We start from the raw sequence: 17,584 nt of genomic DNA, 5'->3' as shown, positions 1-17,584 counted from the left end.
AAAACCCCGCTCGTGCCGGACCTCGGCGTGGAGAGCGTCCATCTGCGCGGGCTGGAACCGCGGGGTGAAGTCAGGGTGAGGGTGGGAACAGCTGCGCCCTCGTCCCCACTCCCCGGGTCTGCTGGTGCCCCCTTCCCTGAGGAGCCACAGGGTGTACTCGGCTCCGGGCGTCTCCCTCGGTTGTTCCTGTTTTCCCCTTGCACACGGTCTCCTTCGTGAGGAAAGTGGATCCCGGCTCGTCTGGATCTTTCTCCTTGTCCTCTGGTTCACTCCCCAACTGGACACAGCAGCCAGGGCTGGGTCAGGCTGAAGCCAGGAGCCGGGGCTTCACTGGGGTCTCCCATGTGGGTACAGAGGCCTATCCACTTGGACCATCCTCTGCTGCTTTCCCAGGCACATTAGCAGGGAGCTGGGTTGGAATTTGAGCAGCTGGACTCCAGCTGGAGCCCAATGCCATGTCACACTGCACACCGTGGACTGTGGCCACGGCACCAGCCCCAATAGCCACGTTTTTAAAAATAGAGAAAAACAGGTGAAATTCATTTTAGTAACATTGTATTGAACCCAGCATATCTAAAACAGCATTTCGGCATTTTTACATTTGCAGCACGTCCTGGGTCCCACTGATATTTCAAGGGCTCAAGGCTGGCAGCTTACATTTCACCTCTGGAGAGGCAGATTCCAGCCCAGTTTTCCAGCTCACTAATTTATTTTTTAGTTATATCCATGATAATGTTTGGCCTTTGTTTTTTATTTGGTGATGAAATATGTCGCCCTTCTTTTTAATGATACGACTCTCTTGGGTCGCTTTAAAGATATTTATTATAGTTCTTTTCTTTTTTTAAGATTCATTTAGTTGAAAGGCAGAGTTACCAAGAGAGGGAGAAAAAGAACTTACATCCGCTGGTTCACTCCCCAAGTGGCCACAACGGCCAGGGCTGGGCCAGCTGAAGCCAGGAGCTTCACCCAGGGCTCGCACGTGGGTGCCGGGCCCACGCACTTGGACCACCTTCCCTGCTTTCCCAGACCATTGAGAGCTGGGCTGGAAGAGTTACAGCCAGAACAGGAGCGCGCACCTGTGTAGGATGCCCGCACGCAGGGCCTGCGCTGCCTGCCGCCCCACAGTGGCTCGAGTCTAGTTTGGTGTGCGGTGTCAGCTCTGTCTCCTCTCGCGTGAGTTCTGCCCATGGGTCAGTTGGTGATTCCGTCTCCGTATCGGCTTTCCTTGAGGGTCTGGTGGTTCTGACTGTGCATTCGTCCTTGTGTTGAAAACTCCCGGATAGCCAGTGCTGCGTGCACTTACCGCAGCCCGCTGCCCATGCTCCGCCCTGTCCGGGAGGTGGTGGAAGCTGGCCTCCCGTCTCCCGGCTCTCTGCGCCTCCTGCGACAGCAGCCATCCAGGGTGCCTGGCCGACAGCGGCACCTCTGGTCCCCGCTTTGGTTTTCCAACAGGGTTCTTCCTTTCTTTTCAGGAAATAACGCGTCTGCCTTTCACTCTTTGACCGCGCGCGTGTCTGGTATATACAGTGCTCCCTTTCTCGGTGCTCAGGGAGTTTGGAAAAGCCATCATTTCTGGGGGCCTGAGGGGGAGGGAAGGCTGAGGCGTGCTCTCGGTCTGCCCGGCCGTCTGTCCTGGCGAGTCCCCACACTGAGGGTGGGTTGAGCGCCACCTGCTCCCTGTGGCCCCCTCACCACCCCGCTCCTGCATTCACTGTGCCAGCGCTTCTGCTCCTGAGGCTGAGCTGGGGTCGCTGCGTCGGGGGAAGAAGGATCCTGTAGGTGCATCCAGAGTTCCCTGGGGCAGTGCGCTGGCGTGACCACAGCGCTGGGAGGCGGGGCAGGCACACAGGAGCCAAGTTCCTCAGCCCAGAGACCAAGCGCGAGCCCCGCACTTGTCCTGGTCGGGGGCCTCCACCGTGCACACCGCTCCAGATCCGGGCTGCAGGTAGCCGACCTCGAGATGTTACTCAGGGAGGCGCTGGAGCCAGGGCTTCAAGGCGGGGAGGCGACGGGGAGGCGCGGCCCGGGCTGCGGTGAGGAGGGGCGGCCTTGCCGGGGGCACTGGAGCACGTGCCTGTGCTGCTCCGAATGACCAGTGAGACGCGGACGTCCCCCAGGGTCCACAGCACCTCCCACCCCGCTCCCAGACTGTGGGCTCGTGCTAAGATCTGGGAAGCTGAGAGCTGTGATGTTGGCAGACGTTCTGTGCCTAGAGTTGAGGTGGTCCCGGAGCGCACGGGTGAGGAACCTGCTCTGGGGTCCCAGGGCCTGGGCTGCAGTGAAAGGGAGCCTTCTAGTCGGCGGGGGGGGGGGGGGTAAGGCTGGACTCCATGCTGGGGGGGGGGCAGTGCAGTTTCGTCAGTGTCTTGCGTTCTTAGCTCTCTGCGGCCTCTTTCTCTTTGTGCTATTACTCAGCTTTAAAATGAACGATCAAGGAATTGGAAATCCCCAAAGTGTAGGGCACCCAGCTTTCCCGGCCACAGGGCCATGGGGCTCACCCCACCCTGGCTCAGCTTTCTCCCTTGTGGTAGGAGACACTGCCACTGTGCGGCTGCAGCAGGAAGTGCGGGCAGGCCTGCGGTCCTGGGCCCGCTCATCACGGCGCCGAGTCAGGCGTGTGGGATTCTGTCTTTGCAAGCCAGGGAGAATCAGGGCCTGGAAGGGGGCTCCAACCTCAGGTCCCCTCCTACCCACTGTCGGGACCCTGGAGACTCCACCTCACAGACGACAGAAGCAAAACTTGGAAGCCCTAAGAGTGAGTTTCGTAGAGTGGGCTGCTCAGTGCCCCCTCCCCTGGGTCTGCCCTTCCAGTCGGCTCCACCCGTGCACACTGGGGTTCCTAGTTTTCTACAAACGACACCCTGTGGAACCTGCCCGTCCCAGGGCGTGCCTCAGGCACCTCCAGGCCGAGCACGCAGTCTGCTGGGAAGCAGGGCGCTGCGCACAGCCTGCGCTCCCCAGCCCCTGCGGTTTCCTGGTCTTCACCCTGAAGCCAGCACGGAGCTGCAGCTGTAACTGGGCCGTCTGGAGGACCCGTGCCCACAGCACACGTGAGCTCCGTCTCCAGAAGCCACGTCGCTCAGCCGAGGGATGCGTTCTGTGTAACAGTGCTGGATACTACCAAGCCGCATCCCTCACGTCCACAAAGACCCCTGACAGCACAGAGCTTGGAGAGGCAGGAGCGCGCTCCGCTGCTGGTTCACTCCCCCACAGTGCCCGGGTCCTGAGCCCGGAGACAGCCCAGGTCTCCCGCGGGTGGCGGGTGGTCGTCTCTGCTGCCTCCCAGGGTGCGCACCGTCAGGAGCTGGGCTTGGAGTAAACCGTCCCAGCCACCAGCCTAACGGCCCCGACTCCACAGTGAGCCTTGGAGATTCCTCCACTGACTCCTGGTTTCTCAGCTGTGCTTCAGGGAAACTGACACCTTCAGTGAGCTGTGGGCAGCTGTCTGGACAGGTGTAGGCACTAGAGGCTGCCCCTCAGGAAGGTGCCCGGGGCCATCCTGGGGGACTGAGGAGGGGTCTGGCCACACCAGAGCCTCAGTGCCCTGCACAACACTGCGTGTGGAAGGCACAGTGGCCAGGACGACGTGAAACCCAAGTAGCATCCAGCGGGGGGCAGGGGCTGGCTGGACGCTAGATCCCTCGCCTGCCTGCCTGCCTGTGGAGGGGACTGGACCAAGTACCGCAGTGGGCCAGGGGCCTTGGACTGTCTGCAGGCAGGGGCCACGTGGCTTCAGGGAGCAGGAACCAGCTCAAGGTCGGCGGCCCCGGCCACACAGGAGGTTCTGGTCGGGGGTCCGTGTGAGCCTGCACGGGCTCAGGAGCCAAGGTGGCTTCCTGGTCAGGGTGCACGCAGGGCCCGAGGGTGCCGCTCAGCCGGGCGGAGAGCTGGGCCACGTCCCTGTCGCACGCTCACGGCCTGTGGTCGCCTTGGCAGGGAGAAGAAGCTGAAGGCCAGGGTGCAGGAGCTGGTGAGCGCCTTGGAGAGACTCACCCAGAGCAGCGAGATCCGGCACCAGCAGTCCGCGGAGTTCGTCAACGACCTGAAGCGCGCCAACAGGTGGGGTCCCCCGCGGGTCTCCCGGGGCCGGGCAGGAGGCAGCGCAGCGGCGGGCCGGCGAGCACTGCGCTGCACCGGCTACCAGGAGGGCCGGGGCCGGCGGAGCCCCTGCTCCTGGCAGCGCGGCCCCCGCGGCTCACTCCTTAGTTCAGCGTAAACCTTTTTGTTAAAAACTGCCCAGGAGGGGCCGCTCCGCCCCCGGCGTGCCTTCCCCATCCGTGCCGGGGCCTGACCGAGGGCCCCTTGACCGGGTTCGGGAGGCCCGGGGCTCGGCCTCAGACCAGGCTCTGAGAGCAGCCGCGCAAGGCAGCGCCGTGTCCACGCGGGACCTGCGGGGCTCCCGCAGCCGCGCTCGGGCCTGCCTGGGGCTCGGCCGGGGTTCCTCCCCCTCTGCTCTCGGGTCTCCCGCAGCCGCGCTCGGGCCTGCCTGGGGCTCGGCCGGGGTTCCTCCCCCTCTGCTCTCAGGTCTCGGGCAGGCCGCGGGCGGGGCTCCCTGCTGACCTCGCTCATTCCCGCAGCAACCTGGTGGCGGCCTACGAGAAGGCGAAGAAGAAGCATCAGAGCAAGCTCAAGAAGCTGGAGTCGCAGATGATGGCCATGGTGGAGCGGCACGAGACGCAAGTGCGCATGCTCAAGCAGCGCATCGCCCTGCTGGAGGAGGAGCACTCGCGGCCGCACACCAACGAGACGTCCCTGTAGGGGCGCCCGGGCGTCCTGCCCGCTCGCTGCCCGCGCGCCTCGGCGGGAGCCGGTGGGCTGCTCCGGGACGCCCCCTCCCAGTCCCTCCCAAGGGCGCGCTGCCTTCCCCCGAGCGCAGCCAGGGCGGGGAAGGACCCGTTCAGGGACGACCTTGTGTCTGGTCCAAGGCCGCCGGCTGCTGTGGCCAGGGGTGCTGTGGCCAGTGCGCTCCACTGCACGGTTTGCAGCTAACGAAGGCGTTTGCTGTGCCCTGGCCACTGCGGGCACGTCTGCGCGTCCCTGCTCCAGGTGTCTCCTTGGGTGTTCTCTCACGTTTCTTCCTGAGGACAGACTGGAGGAATTCACATACACGCATACTACACGTATGTCCAGCTGTATCACGTCGGGGGGTGGCCCTGCAGGCCCCTCCCGCTGTGGCTGAACAGGCTTCGTGCCACCCGCACCGCATCTCCAGGCAGACTCAGAGCCCGCTCCTTCCCCGCTTGTTCTCCCGGCCCTGGCCGCGGCGTCGCCGTGCACAGGCCAGGCAGGCGCCCCTTGTGGTGTCCAGAGCCAGCAGGCACCTGGCGTGCCGTGCAGGAGCAGCCCGTGACCGAGGTGCGAAGGCGGTCTCCTTATGGCCTAGCCTGGCTCTGCACCTGCCTTCTCCGCTAAGGCCGGGCTCCCTTACCATCCCCGCCCAGGACAAGCAGCTCCCTCGGTCTCTTCACTCACGAGGTCGCGAACCCTCAGGATTTCAGACTTCTCCTCACGCCCTTCTGTTTCTGCAGCGCTTCCCTCTTTGGAGGCAGCCACCCTGGTCAGAGGGCAGGGCAGAAGGGACGCACTCCACGTCCCCCAGGGACGCGCTTCCCACTGCGGACGGAGGCAGGGTCAGCCCCAGCCCCGCCTCGGGATCCAGGCAGGAGGAGGCCCGAGACTGAAGTGTGAGGCCACGGCCCTGCCCCAGCACGCGCTGGCTGCGTCAGCCACACGGTGCGGTTAGGTCGCCGACAGGCGCCAGTGCTTCTGCTGGTTCCCCCAGCCCCTCCCAGGGCCTCGGGGAGCTGGGCACCTTCCCTCCAGAGGCAGGCCCGCCTGGAAGCGCCTGCCGGCTGTGTCTGAACTGCTGGGGTGGGGGCAGCTCCACACGCTGTGCACAGGTTGGGGGGGGCCCACAGTCGCCACGCTGGGACTGGACTGCCTGTTCTCTCCGAAAGGCTCTCCTGTGGCCCTGAACTATTCTTAATTCAGAGGTCTCTCAGGTTCGGGGCATCGACACTGAGACTAGGGGCACACACCCACTCTTGGGTTCGTGGTCTCTGAGCGTGTCCCTTCCTGAACCATTTACCGGGAAGGGCCCAACGGCTGACGCGCGCGCACTGGACTTGGTGTGCAGCACGGGGGAGGGCCTAGTTCGCCTTTTTTTTTTCCCCCCCTGCAGTAGTTTGTCCTACAAACACTAAGAAACGAGGGAGTGGATTTTTCTGTTTATCAAACAGAACAGTATCCAGGCCCCACCGCTGAGGCCGGCCTACTCGGCAGGACTCGGCACAGCAAAGTAGACCTGCGCTCCACAGGCGCTCGAAGTTTCTCCCAATCCGCTGACGGAGCTCGGGCTGGAGTCAGCCCGGCACCGCGGCCTCCCCGCTGCACACCTCGGCTGCCAAAACAAACCCAAGAACTGAACTAGGAGCGGTGCTGCTGTGAGCCCAGCACCAGCGAGCGAGCAGCCGCAGCTGTCACGATGCGGCCAACAGGGCACACACCTGGGCAGGGAAGAGGTCTCGTGTGCAGTGCAGGCTGGGAGTGCTGAGGATAAACACTCCGGCCCCACCGCAGCCGAGACGTGGCCTGCGCAGGACCGAAAGCCCCTGCGGTCCCAGCAGCCACTGCCCCCCCCCCCCCCCCCAGCAGAGCGACAGACGCAAACCTCCTCGCACCCGCACAGCCGGCTGAGGAGTAACCCTTGCGCCTCTGTTCACCCTGGCACTTTCTCCAGGTCAGACTACGGAAGGCCCTGCCAGCAGAACACACAGCACCGCGTCCGGGCAGCCAGTGGGCGCTCAGCCTCTGCTTTGCTTTGAAGCCAGCGCGAAGCAGTGAACCACATTCGTTCTGTTTCTAATCCTTAGACATCGCCAACGTTACTTACTCTGCATGACACTTAAGTTTCTTTCTTTAAAACGTGCCACTTTCACACCACTTGAATTAGGAAGTCCCGCGTGAACGTCCTGTCAGAGCACACGGGGCTAGGCCTGCATTTCAGGGGCAGAGGCTCTGAGAGTTGCTACTTAATGCTGTATTATACCTTGTAATTTTTAGATTCAACTTGTATGCTCCAAATGTTTCCAGATGCCTTTAGTTTTAGATGCTGTAAAATAGCTTTGTGTTATTTGATATAGAATCGTTTTCTTTAAAAAAAAAAAAACTTCATTTATTTATACAGAGACATTTATAATATTTTACAAACATTCTTATATTCTGAATAAATATTTCTAATTCCACCTGTTTCTTACCTGGGTTAATTACTGGGCAAGGATGTTGGTCGTCTGCAGCTGTCACACAGGTAAGCAGCAAACTGGCCAACGGCCAAAGAAACCTCATTTACTACCAGTTATCATTGGCTACTTCTCAAATTTGGCATAAATGGGTGGTTACCTGTGTAAACATTTTTTTCCCTTTTAAAGATCACTGTAACAGGATAGAATTATTTGGAACTACAAGGAGGCTCCAAGAATAGAGAGCGCTCTCTGGTGGCTGTTAGAGGAAAAACATGTGGTGCTATCTTGGCCTCCCTTTGGAGCCCTCTAGTCACTCTCCTTTTCAAATTTTAAATAAAAACTTCTAATCCCATAGCTGCAATCTCTTAACAAAATTCCTCCCCTGAGGTCCAGGGATAGTCAACCGTTCTCTTGCAAAATTTGGTTCTGGCACTTTTAAAAGTGCTTAATTTGGGGGCTGGCGCTGTGGCATAGTAGGCTAAGCCTCTGCCTGCGGTGCCAGCATCTCCTATGAGTACCGGTTCATCTCCTGCTTGCTCCACTTCCCATCCAGCTCTCTGCTGTGGCGTAGGAAAGCAGAAGATGGCCCAAGTCCTTGGGCCCCTGCCCCTGCGTAGGACACCGACCCGGAAGGAGCTCCGGGCTTCAAATCGGCCCACAGTGGCCATTTGGGGAGTGAACTGGCAGATGGAAAACCTCTCTCTCTCTCCAATAAGTAAATCTTAAAAAAAATGCTTGGCTGGTGCCGCGGCTCACTTGGCTAATCCTCTGCCTGCAGCACCGGCACACCAGGTTCTAGTCCCAGTCAGGGCGCCGATTCTGTCCTGGCTTCTCCTCTTCCAGGCCAGCTCTCTGCTGTGACCCGGGAGTGCAGTGGAGGATGGCCCAAGTGCTTGGGCCCTGCACCCCATGGGAGACCAGAGGAAGCACCTGGCTCCTGACTTCAGATCAGCGCAGCATCAGCCATAGTGGCCATTGGGGAGTGAACCAACGGAAAAGGAAGACCATTCTCTCCGTCTCTCTAACTCTGCCTATCCAAAGAAAAAAATCTTAATTTAGTTAAAAAAAATTCACAATACATCCATACAAAGGGGACTACAATGAGTTCATGAAAATGCCAATTGTGGGAAACCAGTACAAGGATTCCCCAATGTATGCACCCAATTGAAATTACACAAACTTTGCTGAAATACACAAACTTTGCTGTATAGATACGTAATTCATCTCAAGTCCTCTACCAGAATTTTTTTTTTAAAGATTTATTTGGAAGACAGTTACAAAGAGGCAGAGACAGAGAGTGACCAATCTCCCATGTACTAGTTCACTCCCCAAATGGCTGCAATGGATAGCAGTAGGCCAATCCGAAGCCAGGAGCCTCTTCCGGGTCTCCCATGCAGGTGCAGGAGCCCAAGGACTTGGGCCATCTTCCACTGCTTTCCCAGGCCATAGCAGAGTGCTGGATTGGAAGTGGAGCAACTGGTTCTCAAACCGACCATGTGGGATGCTGGCACTGCAGGCAGCGGCTTTACCTGATACACACAGCTCTGGCTCTTGTAATCTTGCTCTAAGACAACAGCCAAGCTTAACTAAGAAAACAAGTACACACATCTTTATTTTCATGTTTTCAGCAACACCTATTGTATAAATGTGCCTTTTTCTCATACTCATCCTTTCTTATGGATTCAAAACACAGCAATCAAAATGAGTCCCCTGGGGCTGACACTGTGGCACAGTGGGCTAAGCCGCCACCTGCAGCGCCGGCATCCCATGTGGGCACCGGTTGGTTCATCTCCCAGGTGCTCCTCCTCCCATTCAGCTCTCTGCTGTGGCCTGGGAAAACAGTGGAAGCTGGCCCAAGTGCTTGGGGCCTGCACTCAATGGAAGAACCAGAGGAAGCTCTCGGCTCCTGGCTTTGGATTGGCCCAGTTCCGGCTGTTGTGGCCATTTGGGATGTGAACCAGCAGATGGAAGACCTTTGTCTCTCCCTCCATCTGTAACTCTAAGTGCCTTACAGCAAAGGAACGCACAGCAGGACTGGGTTCAGGCAGTGGCTGAGCGGCCTGGGCAGCTGTCTCCTGACGTGACGTCACCAGCAGTGTGCTATAACACAGGAATGGCTCACAGAAAGCCAACAACTGAGCAGAAGTCCTTCATTCCTACTGTTCTCTTTAGATGGAAATATTTAATATCTAAGCTGGAATTATTTATATCAAAAAGCTTTCCAAAAGCCAAACACAGTGAGCGTTCAGACACCACCTTGTCCACGTCCCCAGGACGCCTCCCAAGTCCCACGCTCCGCTCCCCGGAGACCCTTCCCCCACAGCGGTCACAGCCTGTGCCAGGCTGAGAACTACGCCCTACTCCCTGCACTGCTGAGGAAAAGCACATGGAATCAAGCCCAGAAACAAAAGTAAAATCTTGTTTTGAAAACAGGCCAAACGTGAAGAATCCAATCTATTCCCTTTTCCACCCAGTTAACTGCATGCTGTATCTTGATAGATGAGAGACAGTCTTAGGAGAACTCCAGGTAGCTAAATGCATGAACTACAATTCCATCTGCGTGTTTTACTTTGAAACAACTTTTAAAATTATCACTAAACAAAGTCTGAATTTCTGAGTCAATACTTATTAAAAGTGGCTTTTTAAAAGTACTTGAAGGTATTAAGCTAAAACGCAAACTTCACAACAATTATAAAGATGAAATATATAAAGCTAAATAATTCGGGTTTCATTATCCTGCCATATTTGTTACTTAAAGTTTGCAATATTTATAAAATGGAAGAGGCCAGTTAGCTCTCTCCTGGCCTAACTTAGGACTGACTTCTTTGGACACTTAGAACTGAAATGCAGCGCAGCGGGTTAACGCCCTGGCCTGCAGTGCCGGCATCCTATATGGGCACTGGTTCTAGTCCCGGCTGCTCCTCTTCTGATCCAGCTCTCTGCTGTGGCCTGAGAAAGCAGTGGAATTTGGCCCAGTGCACCTGCGTGGGAGATCCGGAAGAAGCTCCTGGCTCCTGGCTTCGGATCGGTGCAGCTCCGGCCACTGCAGCCATCTGGGGAGTGAACCAGCGGACGGAAGACCTCTCTCTCTCTCTGTCTACCTCTCTCTGTAAGTCTTTCAAATAAATAAAATAAATCTTTAAAAAAAAAAAAAAAACTGCTCCCCAAAGCACGAGATCATAGCTTAAAAGTAAAAAAAAAAAGCAGTGATCTGCAGTGTGAGCTGTGAACGTCCAGAGCAAAGCTGGGGGGGGGGGGGGGACACAGGGAGCACACGCGTGCCCGCGACCACTGCTGCCACCCGCGGTGCCTCCTCAGGGTCACACGACCGTGTGTGAGAGGGATGCCCAGTGCACCAGCAGGGCTTGCTGCGACCAGGGCACTTGCTGACTCCATGGGCACTGGGTTCAGCCAGCCTGCTATCCCGACACCGAGCCCTCTCACACACTGAAGGGCCAGAACACTGCCCATGTCCCCTACACCCTCGCCCAGGTTTCCCCTTAGTTCCCAAGTCGCTGTGACAGCCACGCGCACAGTGCCCCAGGGTCAGATGACGTCAGGTCCTCCGGCGGGCAGAACCCACTCCCCGCGTGCCGGTTCTCACGGCCGCCCAAGTGCAGACAGCTCTGCTCTACATAGAGACAAGGGAATAGGGGAAAAGGACACAGTGGCTTCCAGTGGCCAGCCACCCCCGGAAACAGGTCTTCAGGCAGCACTCAACGGAGTGGCCAAAACCCAAACCCCAAACCCAACCCCAAGCATCGGCAGGGCCCGTCCCCAGAGGCAGCACCAGGTTCGCCGGCTCTGGCCTGCCGTGCTGGGTTACACTGCCCCGCGCTCCAGCTCCTACAACACAGCTTTCCGCTGTGAGCACGGCCGTTCCCCCCCAACCAGAGGACCCGGATGGATGCCTCCTGGACTGACACCGCCCCACGGAAGAGTCCATCCTAAACCTTTCTCAAGACCTCCGCTGTCTATCACAGAACATTCTTCACACTTCTCTGTAATGGATGCCTGTCTGGACACACCAGCTGGTGGAAGCCGGCTTTCAGGTCCACTGCCAGGCACCAGTTAGCTCCACTGCCCCGAGCAGACGTCACCCCAGGCAGTGCTGCGTGCACATCACGCCGCCGCCACCATGAAGTGACGCTCACGGCTGCCTGGCCGCGTGGCTCTGGGCGAGCTTCCCGGGAGAAAGCCGTGCCCTGCGGGCGCTGCACACGAAAACCGGACTCTCCACCCACTGCTGCTTTGTAAAGTGAGAAAAATTCCTTTACCTTCACCAGACCGCTGGGCAACCACACTGGAATCGGTTAGAGAACACCCAGTCCCTGGCCCACAGCCCCGGGGCTACGCAGTGAGGCACCGCCCCGTGTGCAGCCTGGCCTGGCCCAGCAGCACTGGCCCTCTCCCTCAGGCACAATCTGTCACAGTCCAGAGCAACCCTGAAGCCCAGGGACAGAGTCACACCACGGGGGGGGGAGGGACAGAGCCACACCACGGGGGGGGGGGGGGGACAGAGCCACACCACGGGGGGGGGGACAGAGCCACACCACGGGGGGGGGGACAGAGCCACACCACAGGGGGGGACAGAGCCACACCACAGGGAGGAGGACAGAGCCACACCACGGGGGGGGACAAAGCCACACCACGGGGGGGGGGGGACAGAGCCACACTACGGGGGGGGGGACAGAGCCACACCACGGGGGGGGGGGACAGAGCCACACCACGGGGGGGGGGACAGAGCCACACCACGGGGGGGGACAGAGCCACACCACGGGGGGGGGACAGAGCCACACCACGGGGGGGGACAGAGCCACACCACGGGGGGGGGGACAGAGCCACACCACGGGGGGGGGGACAGAGCCACACCACAGGGGGGGACAGAGCCACACCACAGGGAGGAGGACAGAGCCACACCACGGGGGGGGACAAAGCCACACCACGGGGGGGGGGGGACAGAGCCACACTACGGGGGGGGGGACAGAGCCACACCACGGGGGGGGGGACAGAGCCACACCATGGGGGGGGACAGAGCCACACCACGGGGGGGGGGGACAGAGCCACACCACGGGGGGGGGACAGAGCCACACCACAGGGGGGGACAGAGCCACACCACAGGGAGGAGGACAGAGCCACACCACAGGGGGGGACAAAGCCACACCACGGGGGGGGGGACACAGCCACACCACGGGGGGGGGGACAGAGCCAGACCACGGGGGGGGGGGACACAGCCACACCACGGGGGGGGGGCAGAGCCACACCACGGGGGGGGGCAGAGCCACACCACGGGGGGGGGGCAGAGCCACACCACAGGGGCCGACCGCACAGCTCTCAGGACACTGAGGAACTCAGGACAACGGGTTTCCTGGTTACCAGTGATCTGAATACAGCACAGGGGGCCCTGCCGCTCCTCGGTCTCCACCCTAACTGTGGCTGTGGTGGCCTCAGAGATAACCATGGAGGAAAACACCCAGAGCAGGCGGATCCACCAGGGCGAAAGCAAACAGCCAAGAGAGGGCACCATAGTAAGAAAATGAACTTGGCAAAAAGTCTATTTTTTTATAACTGGCTTTGCTGTCCCTCCTACTTAGAAGTGATGATTGGAGACCAACAAAGAAAGGGAAAGCAACAAGGTGAGAACAGGTAACGGGATTCTTTAATGCACACATGCACCCAGGCCGTCGCTCTTCACCGGACATGTATACTGAGCTGTATAGAACATTCCGTTCTAACAGTGAAGGATGTCACTCACTCACTGTTTGAGTTCTCTTTATTTGATATTACATACAAACTACTGAAGCTTCGCAAGAAAACATCAACTCAATCTTACAGCATAAAATTAATTTTGCTATGTCTTCATTATATTTATTAATTGATATTTAATAGAAAAATAAGGACATTTAAAGCTCAAAATAGCAAACAACCACAATTTCTCTGACAACACTGGGCAATTTCATCCTGTATATATTAATACAAAAGTCCGACTTAATTTTCCAACATCTTTAATCAGCTTCCACCCCTGCTGATGGAGCTCTGTTGGGTTTCCAGCGCTCTCCAAATGCCGTCTCAGGAGGGCGTCACTATCAGAAATTCTAAAATCCCTCATTTGCTATTTCTTAACAAAAACTGGTGAAAAGCATGTAAACTGTACCCTTATCTTTTAGATTACAATGGTTAAGTATAAAAACAATTCATTAACATTTTGTAAATCATTAAAGTTACACTTAAAAGCACCTACAAAATTTCAAAAAACAGAAGATTCACAGTGCACTGCAATTTGGAACGTAAGAACACACACAGAGTGAACCCAAAGCCAGGACGGAGCCCACACGACTCCTGCCCTCGCGAGCTCGCTCACCCAAGCGCACACGCCGCCCGCTCCTTCATCCTCACTTGCTTTCCTCAAACCACGCCACACGCTCTCCAAGAAATCCAGTTCTGTGCAGGGCGGCCCTTCCCAAGGGAAGCTGGGCCCCGCGGGGCAGCAGGCGTGGTAGGGGCGCCCCAGCCATGCGACCTGCACGTGCCCTGCCCGGTGCCGTCCCACCACACAGCTCACCATTCTTCACACTGCTCACATCCAATGTCGCGAGAGCTGGAAGCCCGCTGCTGTCCTAACTGCACCCCACCAGGACCCCTGTTCAGTGCCCGCCACTCATCTGCTACAATGAACGCCACGCTGCCAGAGGCCACACCAGGGGGAACTCGCATCTCTCATTCTCGTACTGAGAGCAGAACCAGAAAGACTCACCGAAACATTCACTTCAACACAAACACTAACGAGCAAATGGCTTCCAGGTGACAGTGAACGAGTGAGAATAACTCATCCGCCAGGTAAACCGAGTGTGCACTCCCTTAACAAGTTTCCAGGAACCTGGACTGCTGGGTCCGACTCCACGTATGGCTCAGGGAGATCCGCGCAAAGCAGCCACGTTTCTGAGGAGAGCAGTAGAAGCCTCCAGCCATACCGTGCTCTGGGAGCAGAGGTCACAGGACTCACAGCGTCACATCACGAGACGCAGCACTCTGGGTGAACCGGCTGTAACCGCATCACAGTGAGCGCCGCGAGGGTGGCACCTGCCACTGAGCAACGAAAGCCAAGCGAGTTCCCCACGAGAGCCCTCCTCACGTGTCACAGGGTCACAGAGCCCTGAGACCAGGCTGCCTGCAGACCAGAGACTGCTGCGGGTTTACAGCAGAGATTTTGTAGACACCACTTGCAAAAAATTTATAAGCCCACATCACATCACAGACACGCGTGCACACACACCCCCCCCCAGGAAGTATGTTCAATGAGGGCAGATGCACCCGGAACACGAAAGCCCCTGAGAGCCCGGTGATTGTCCTCAGTGACGGCCCAAACTCTCCTCACAACAGGCAAGAATCCTGCCTGGGCGAAGTGCACTCCGGGGGCCTCAAGGCTGACCCTGGTGCTCTGAGCCCCCGCGGGGAATGCTCTGCACACCTCCCTCCAGACGCGTCCCTGGGCTCCGGCACAGGGCGCACCGCCACGCCAGCCTCCAGAGGTCAGCACGGAGACGCAGTGTGAAACGGACGACGTCCACTGTCCACGCGCACTTGCACCGCTGGGGTACGGACACGTCGTCACAGCATAAATCACTGCATGACACTACAGAATGGGAGGCAGAGGGAAAAGACACGACCCAGACACGCGTGGGTGCAGGCCCCGTGCTCTGCTCAGGCACGCTCAGGCCAGACTCCGTCCTCGGATGTGCTCAGAGCTCGCTCCGCACAGCGACATCAGGCAGCAGATACATAACCCTCTCCACAGAACCCCGAGCCAGGCGCACTGCAGACGCTCGGTGGGAGGCAGCAGGAAGAGCCGACTGCCACCAACGAGTGACCTGCGGCCTTGGCACCTGTGCCATGCCGGCTCTATCGTTCAGGAATTGCGTAGTCTTTCCTCTAAAAATCTCAATATAAAAACTCTTTTCAATAAAAGTAAACTATTGCTGCAGTCACTATAATGGGTAGATGGTGCAGTCCCATTAACCCAGCTGCTTGGGGATGACTCAAGCCTTATTTTCTTGACCCGAATACAGCATAAAATCCAAACACACAGAAACAATGCCATCCGAACACACACACAACAACTTGTCCAAACACTGCAAAGGTCGATCTGCATAAAACGCTGTAGCTGCACTGCCGTGCAAACTCGTGTTTCCTTCCACTCCGGCTCCTGCGGAAACAAGGCCTCCCTGCGCTTCTATAGGACACCTGAGAAAGGTAAGGCCTGAGAGACACCCACTCTCCCGCAAAGCAATCGGCGCTGCTGCCGTCAGAGGTCCAGGATTCGCATGATGGCATCATGGTCGAACTTGAAACTCAAGAAGGCTCTGGAGGAAAAGGGGAGCTTGCAGTGTCCGTTACAGGCCTGCGCGCCGGTGTGTTCCAGCAGCGGGTCCTCACTGGAGCAGGACGCGTCACACACAGCATCTGTGTGACAGACACAGCGGTGAGTGCAGGAGCCTAGGGAGCAGCTAACCCTGCCCTTCCCCACCGTAAAAAGGAATTCAAGAGGCTGGCGCTGGGGCGTAGCAGGTAAAACCACCACTTGCAATGCAATGCCGACATCCCATATGGGCGCCGGTTCGGGTCCTGGCTGCTCCACTTCTTTTTTTTTTTTTTTTTTTTTCAAGATTTATGTATTTATTATTTTTTGAAAGGCAGAGTTACAGAGAGGCAGAGGCAGAGGGGAAGGGAGAGGGGGAGAGGGAGGGGGAGGGGGGAGAGGGGGGAGAGAGAGGGAGAGGGAGGGAGAGGGAGAGAGAGGGAGAGAGAGAGGTCTTCCATCCACTGGTTCACTCTGCAGATGACCACAACAGCTGGAGCTGTGCCAATCCGGAGCAAGGAGCAGCATTCCAGTCTCCCAAGTGGATGCAGGGCCCAAGGACTTGTGCCATCTTCTACTGCTTTCCCAGGCCATAGCAGAGAGCTGGACTGGAAGTGGAGCAGCTGGGCTCGAACCAGCGCCCGTATGGGATGCCGGGGCTGCCGGTGGTGGTTTTACCCGCTACACCACAGCGCCGGCCCCAGCTGCTCCACTTCTGATCCAGCTCTCTGCTATGGCCTGGGAAAGCAGAAGATGCCACAAGTCGGCTGCCACCACGGCTCACTAGGCTAATCCTCCGCCTGTGGCGCCGGCACACCGGGTTCTAGTCCCGGTCGGGGCGCCGGATTCTGTCCTGGTTGCCCCTCTTCCAGGCCAGCTCTCTGCTGTGGCCCGGGAGTGCAGTGGAGGATGGCCCAAGTGCTTGGGCCCTGCACCCACATGGGAGACCAGGAGAAGCACCTGGCTCCTGCCTTCGGATCAGCGCGGTGCGCCGGCCGCAGAGCGCCGGCCATGACGGCCATTGGAGGGTGAACCAACGGCAAAAAGGAAGACCTTTCTCTCTGTCTCTCTCTCACTGTCCACTCTGCCTGTCAAAAATAATTTTAAAAAATTAAAAAAAAAAACATGGCACAAGTTCTTGGGCCCCTGCACCCACGTGGGAGACCCAGAAGAAGTTCCTGGCTCCTGGCTTCCAATGGGCCTAGCTACTGCCATTGAGGCCATTTGGGGAGTGAACCAGCAGATGAAAGATCTCTCTCTCTCTCTGCATTACTCAGTCTTTCAAATAAATATATATATTAAAAAAGAAAAAAAAAAAGGAATTCAAGTAGAAGGTACATTTAACTTCCCACAATCTAACCTAAGCAGAATCACTAAGATGAACTGGTGCTCAACTGAATTTCTAATCTATTATTGCTCATTCCTATCCGGACAATCAACATCGTCACTTTTAGGGGTAGGCACTATGGCAAAACAGAGTCAGCTACTGCTTGGGTTGTTCGCATCTGAGTGCCTGGTTCAAGCCCCAGCTACTCCACATCCCTGGAGGAGGCAGGTGACAGACCAAGCACCTGAGTTCCTGCCACCCACCTGGGAGACCCGGGTGGAATTCCAGGCTCCTGGCTTCGGCCTGGCCCAGGATCAGCTGTAGTGGGCATTTGGGGAATAAACCAATGAATGGAACATATCTCTGTCTCTATCCATGTAGCTCTGCCTTTCAAATAAATAAAAAATAAATTTTAAAAAATCTTAACTTTTAAGATCTTTGACATTCCCTTGCTTGCAAAATGGACATAAACATTAGTGCCCATTTTCATATTTTCTGCCAACATTAATGGAGGCTTCCTGGCAGATCAACTGAAGAGACTGCAAACACTAGTTTCCCTAATGACTCTGAAGTCCCCCAGCTGTCTGTGTGACTCCTCCTCATGGCCAGCTGGCTGTAGGCTCCGAGTTAAACTGACTCTTAGGTAACTGCTTTTCAAGC

At 57.4% G+C, this 17,584-nt stretch overlaps 2 protein-coding genes across 7 annotated transcripts in view; one reads left to right on the top strand and one right to left on the bottom strand.

Annotated features, from left to right (window-relative positions):
* The window catches only part of MCC (MCC regulator of WNT signaling pathway), a 446,323-nt gene extending 441,423 nt beyond the window's left edge, over window positions 1-4,900 (top strand). For all 5 annotated transcript variants that reach the window (XM_017337630.3, XM_070076011.1, XM_070076012.1 and 2 more), the window contains 2 exons: window positions 3,937-4,059; window positions 4,578-4,900. In XM_017337630.3, the coding sequence (XP_017193119.3) occupies window positions 3,937-4,059; window positions 4,578-4,758 (304 nt within the window). In that variant the 3' untranslated portion in view covers window positions 4,759-4,900. The remainder of the gene's footprint in view (window positions 1-3,936; window positions 4,060-4,577) is intronic.
* An 8,096-nt stretch (window positions 4,901-12,996) lies between these two features.
* Window positions 12,997-17,584, bottom strand: part of DCP2 (decapping mRNA 2) — a 41,457-nt gene continuing 36,869 nt past the window's right edge. For both annotated transcript variants that reach the window (XM_070076008.1, XM_070076009.1), the window contains one exon: window positions 12,997-15,701. In XM_070076008.1, the coding sequence (XP_069932109.1) occupies window positions 15,544-15,701 (158 nt within the window). In that variant the 3' untranslated portion in view covers window positions 12,997-15,543. The remainder of the gene's footprint in view (window positions 15,702-17,584) is intronic.

The sequence above is a fragment of the Oryctolagus cuniculus genome, chromosome 6 (genome assembly GCF_964237555.1).
Source record: "Oryctolagus cuniculus chromosome 6, mOryCun1.1, whole genome shotgun sequence".
NCBI lineage: Eukaryota > Metazoa > Chordata > Mammalia > Lagomorpha > Leporidae > Oryctolagus > Oryctolagus cuniculus.
Note: the sequence above shows the minus strand (reverse complement) of the source record. Positions and strands in the feature narration are given on the sequence as shown.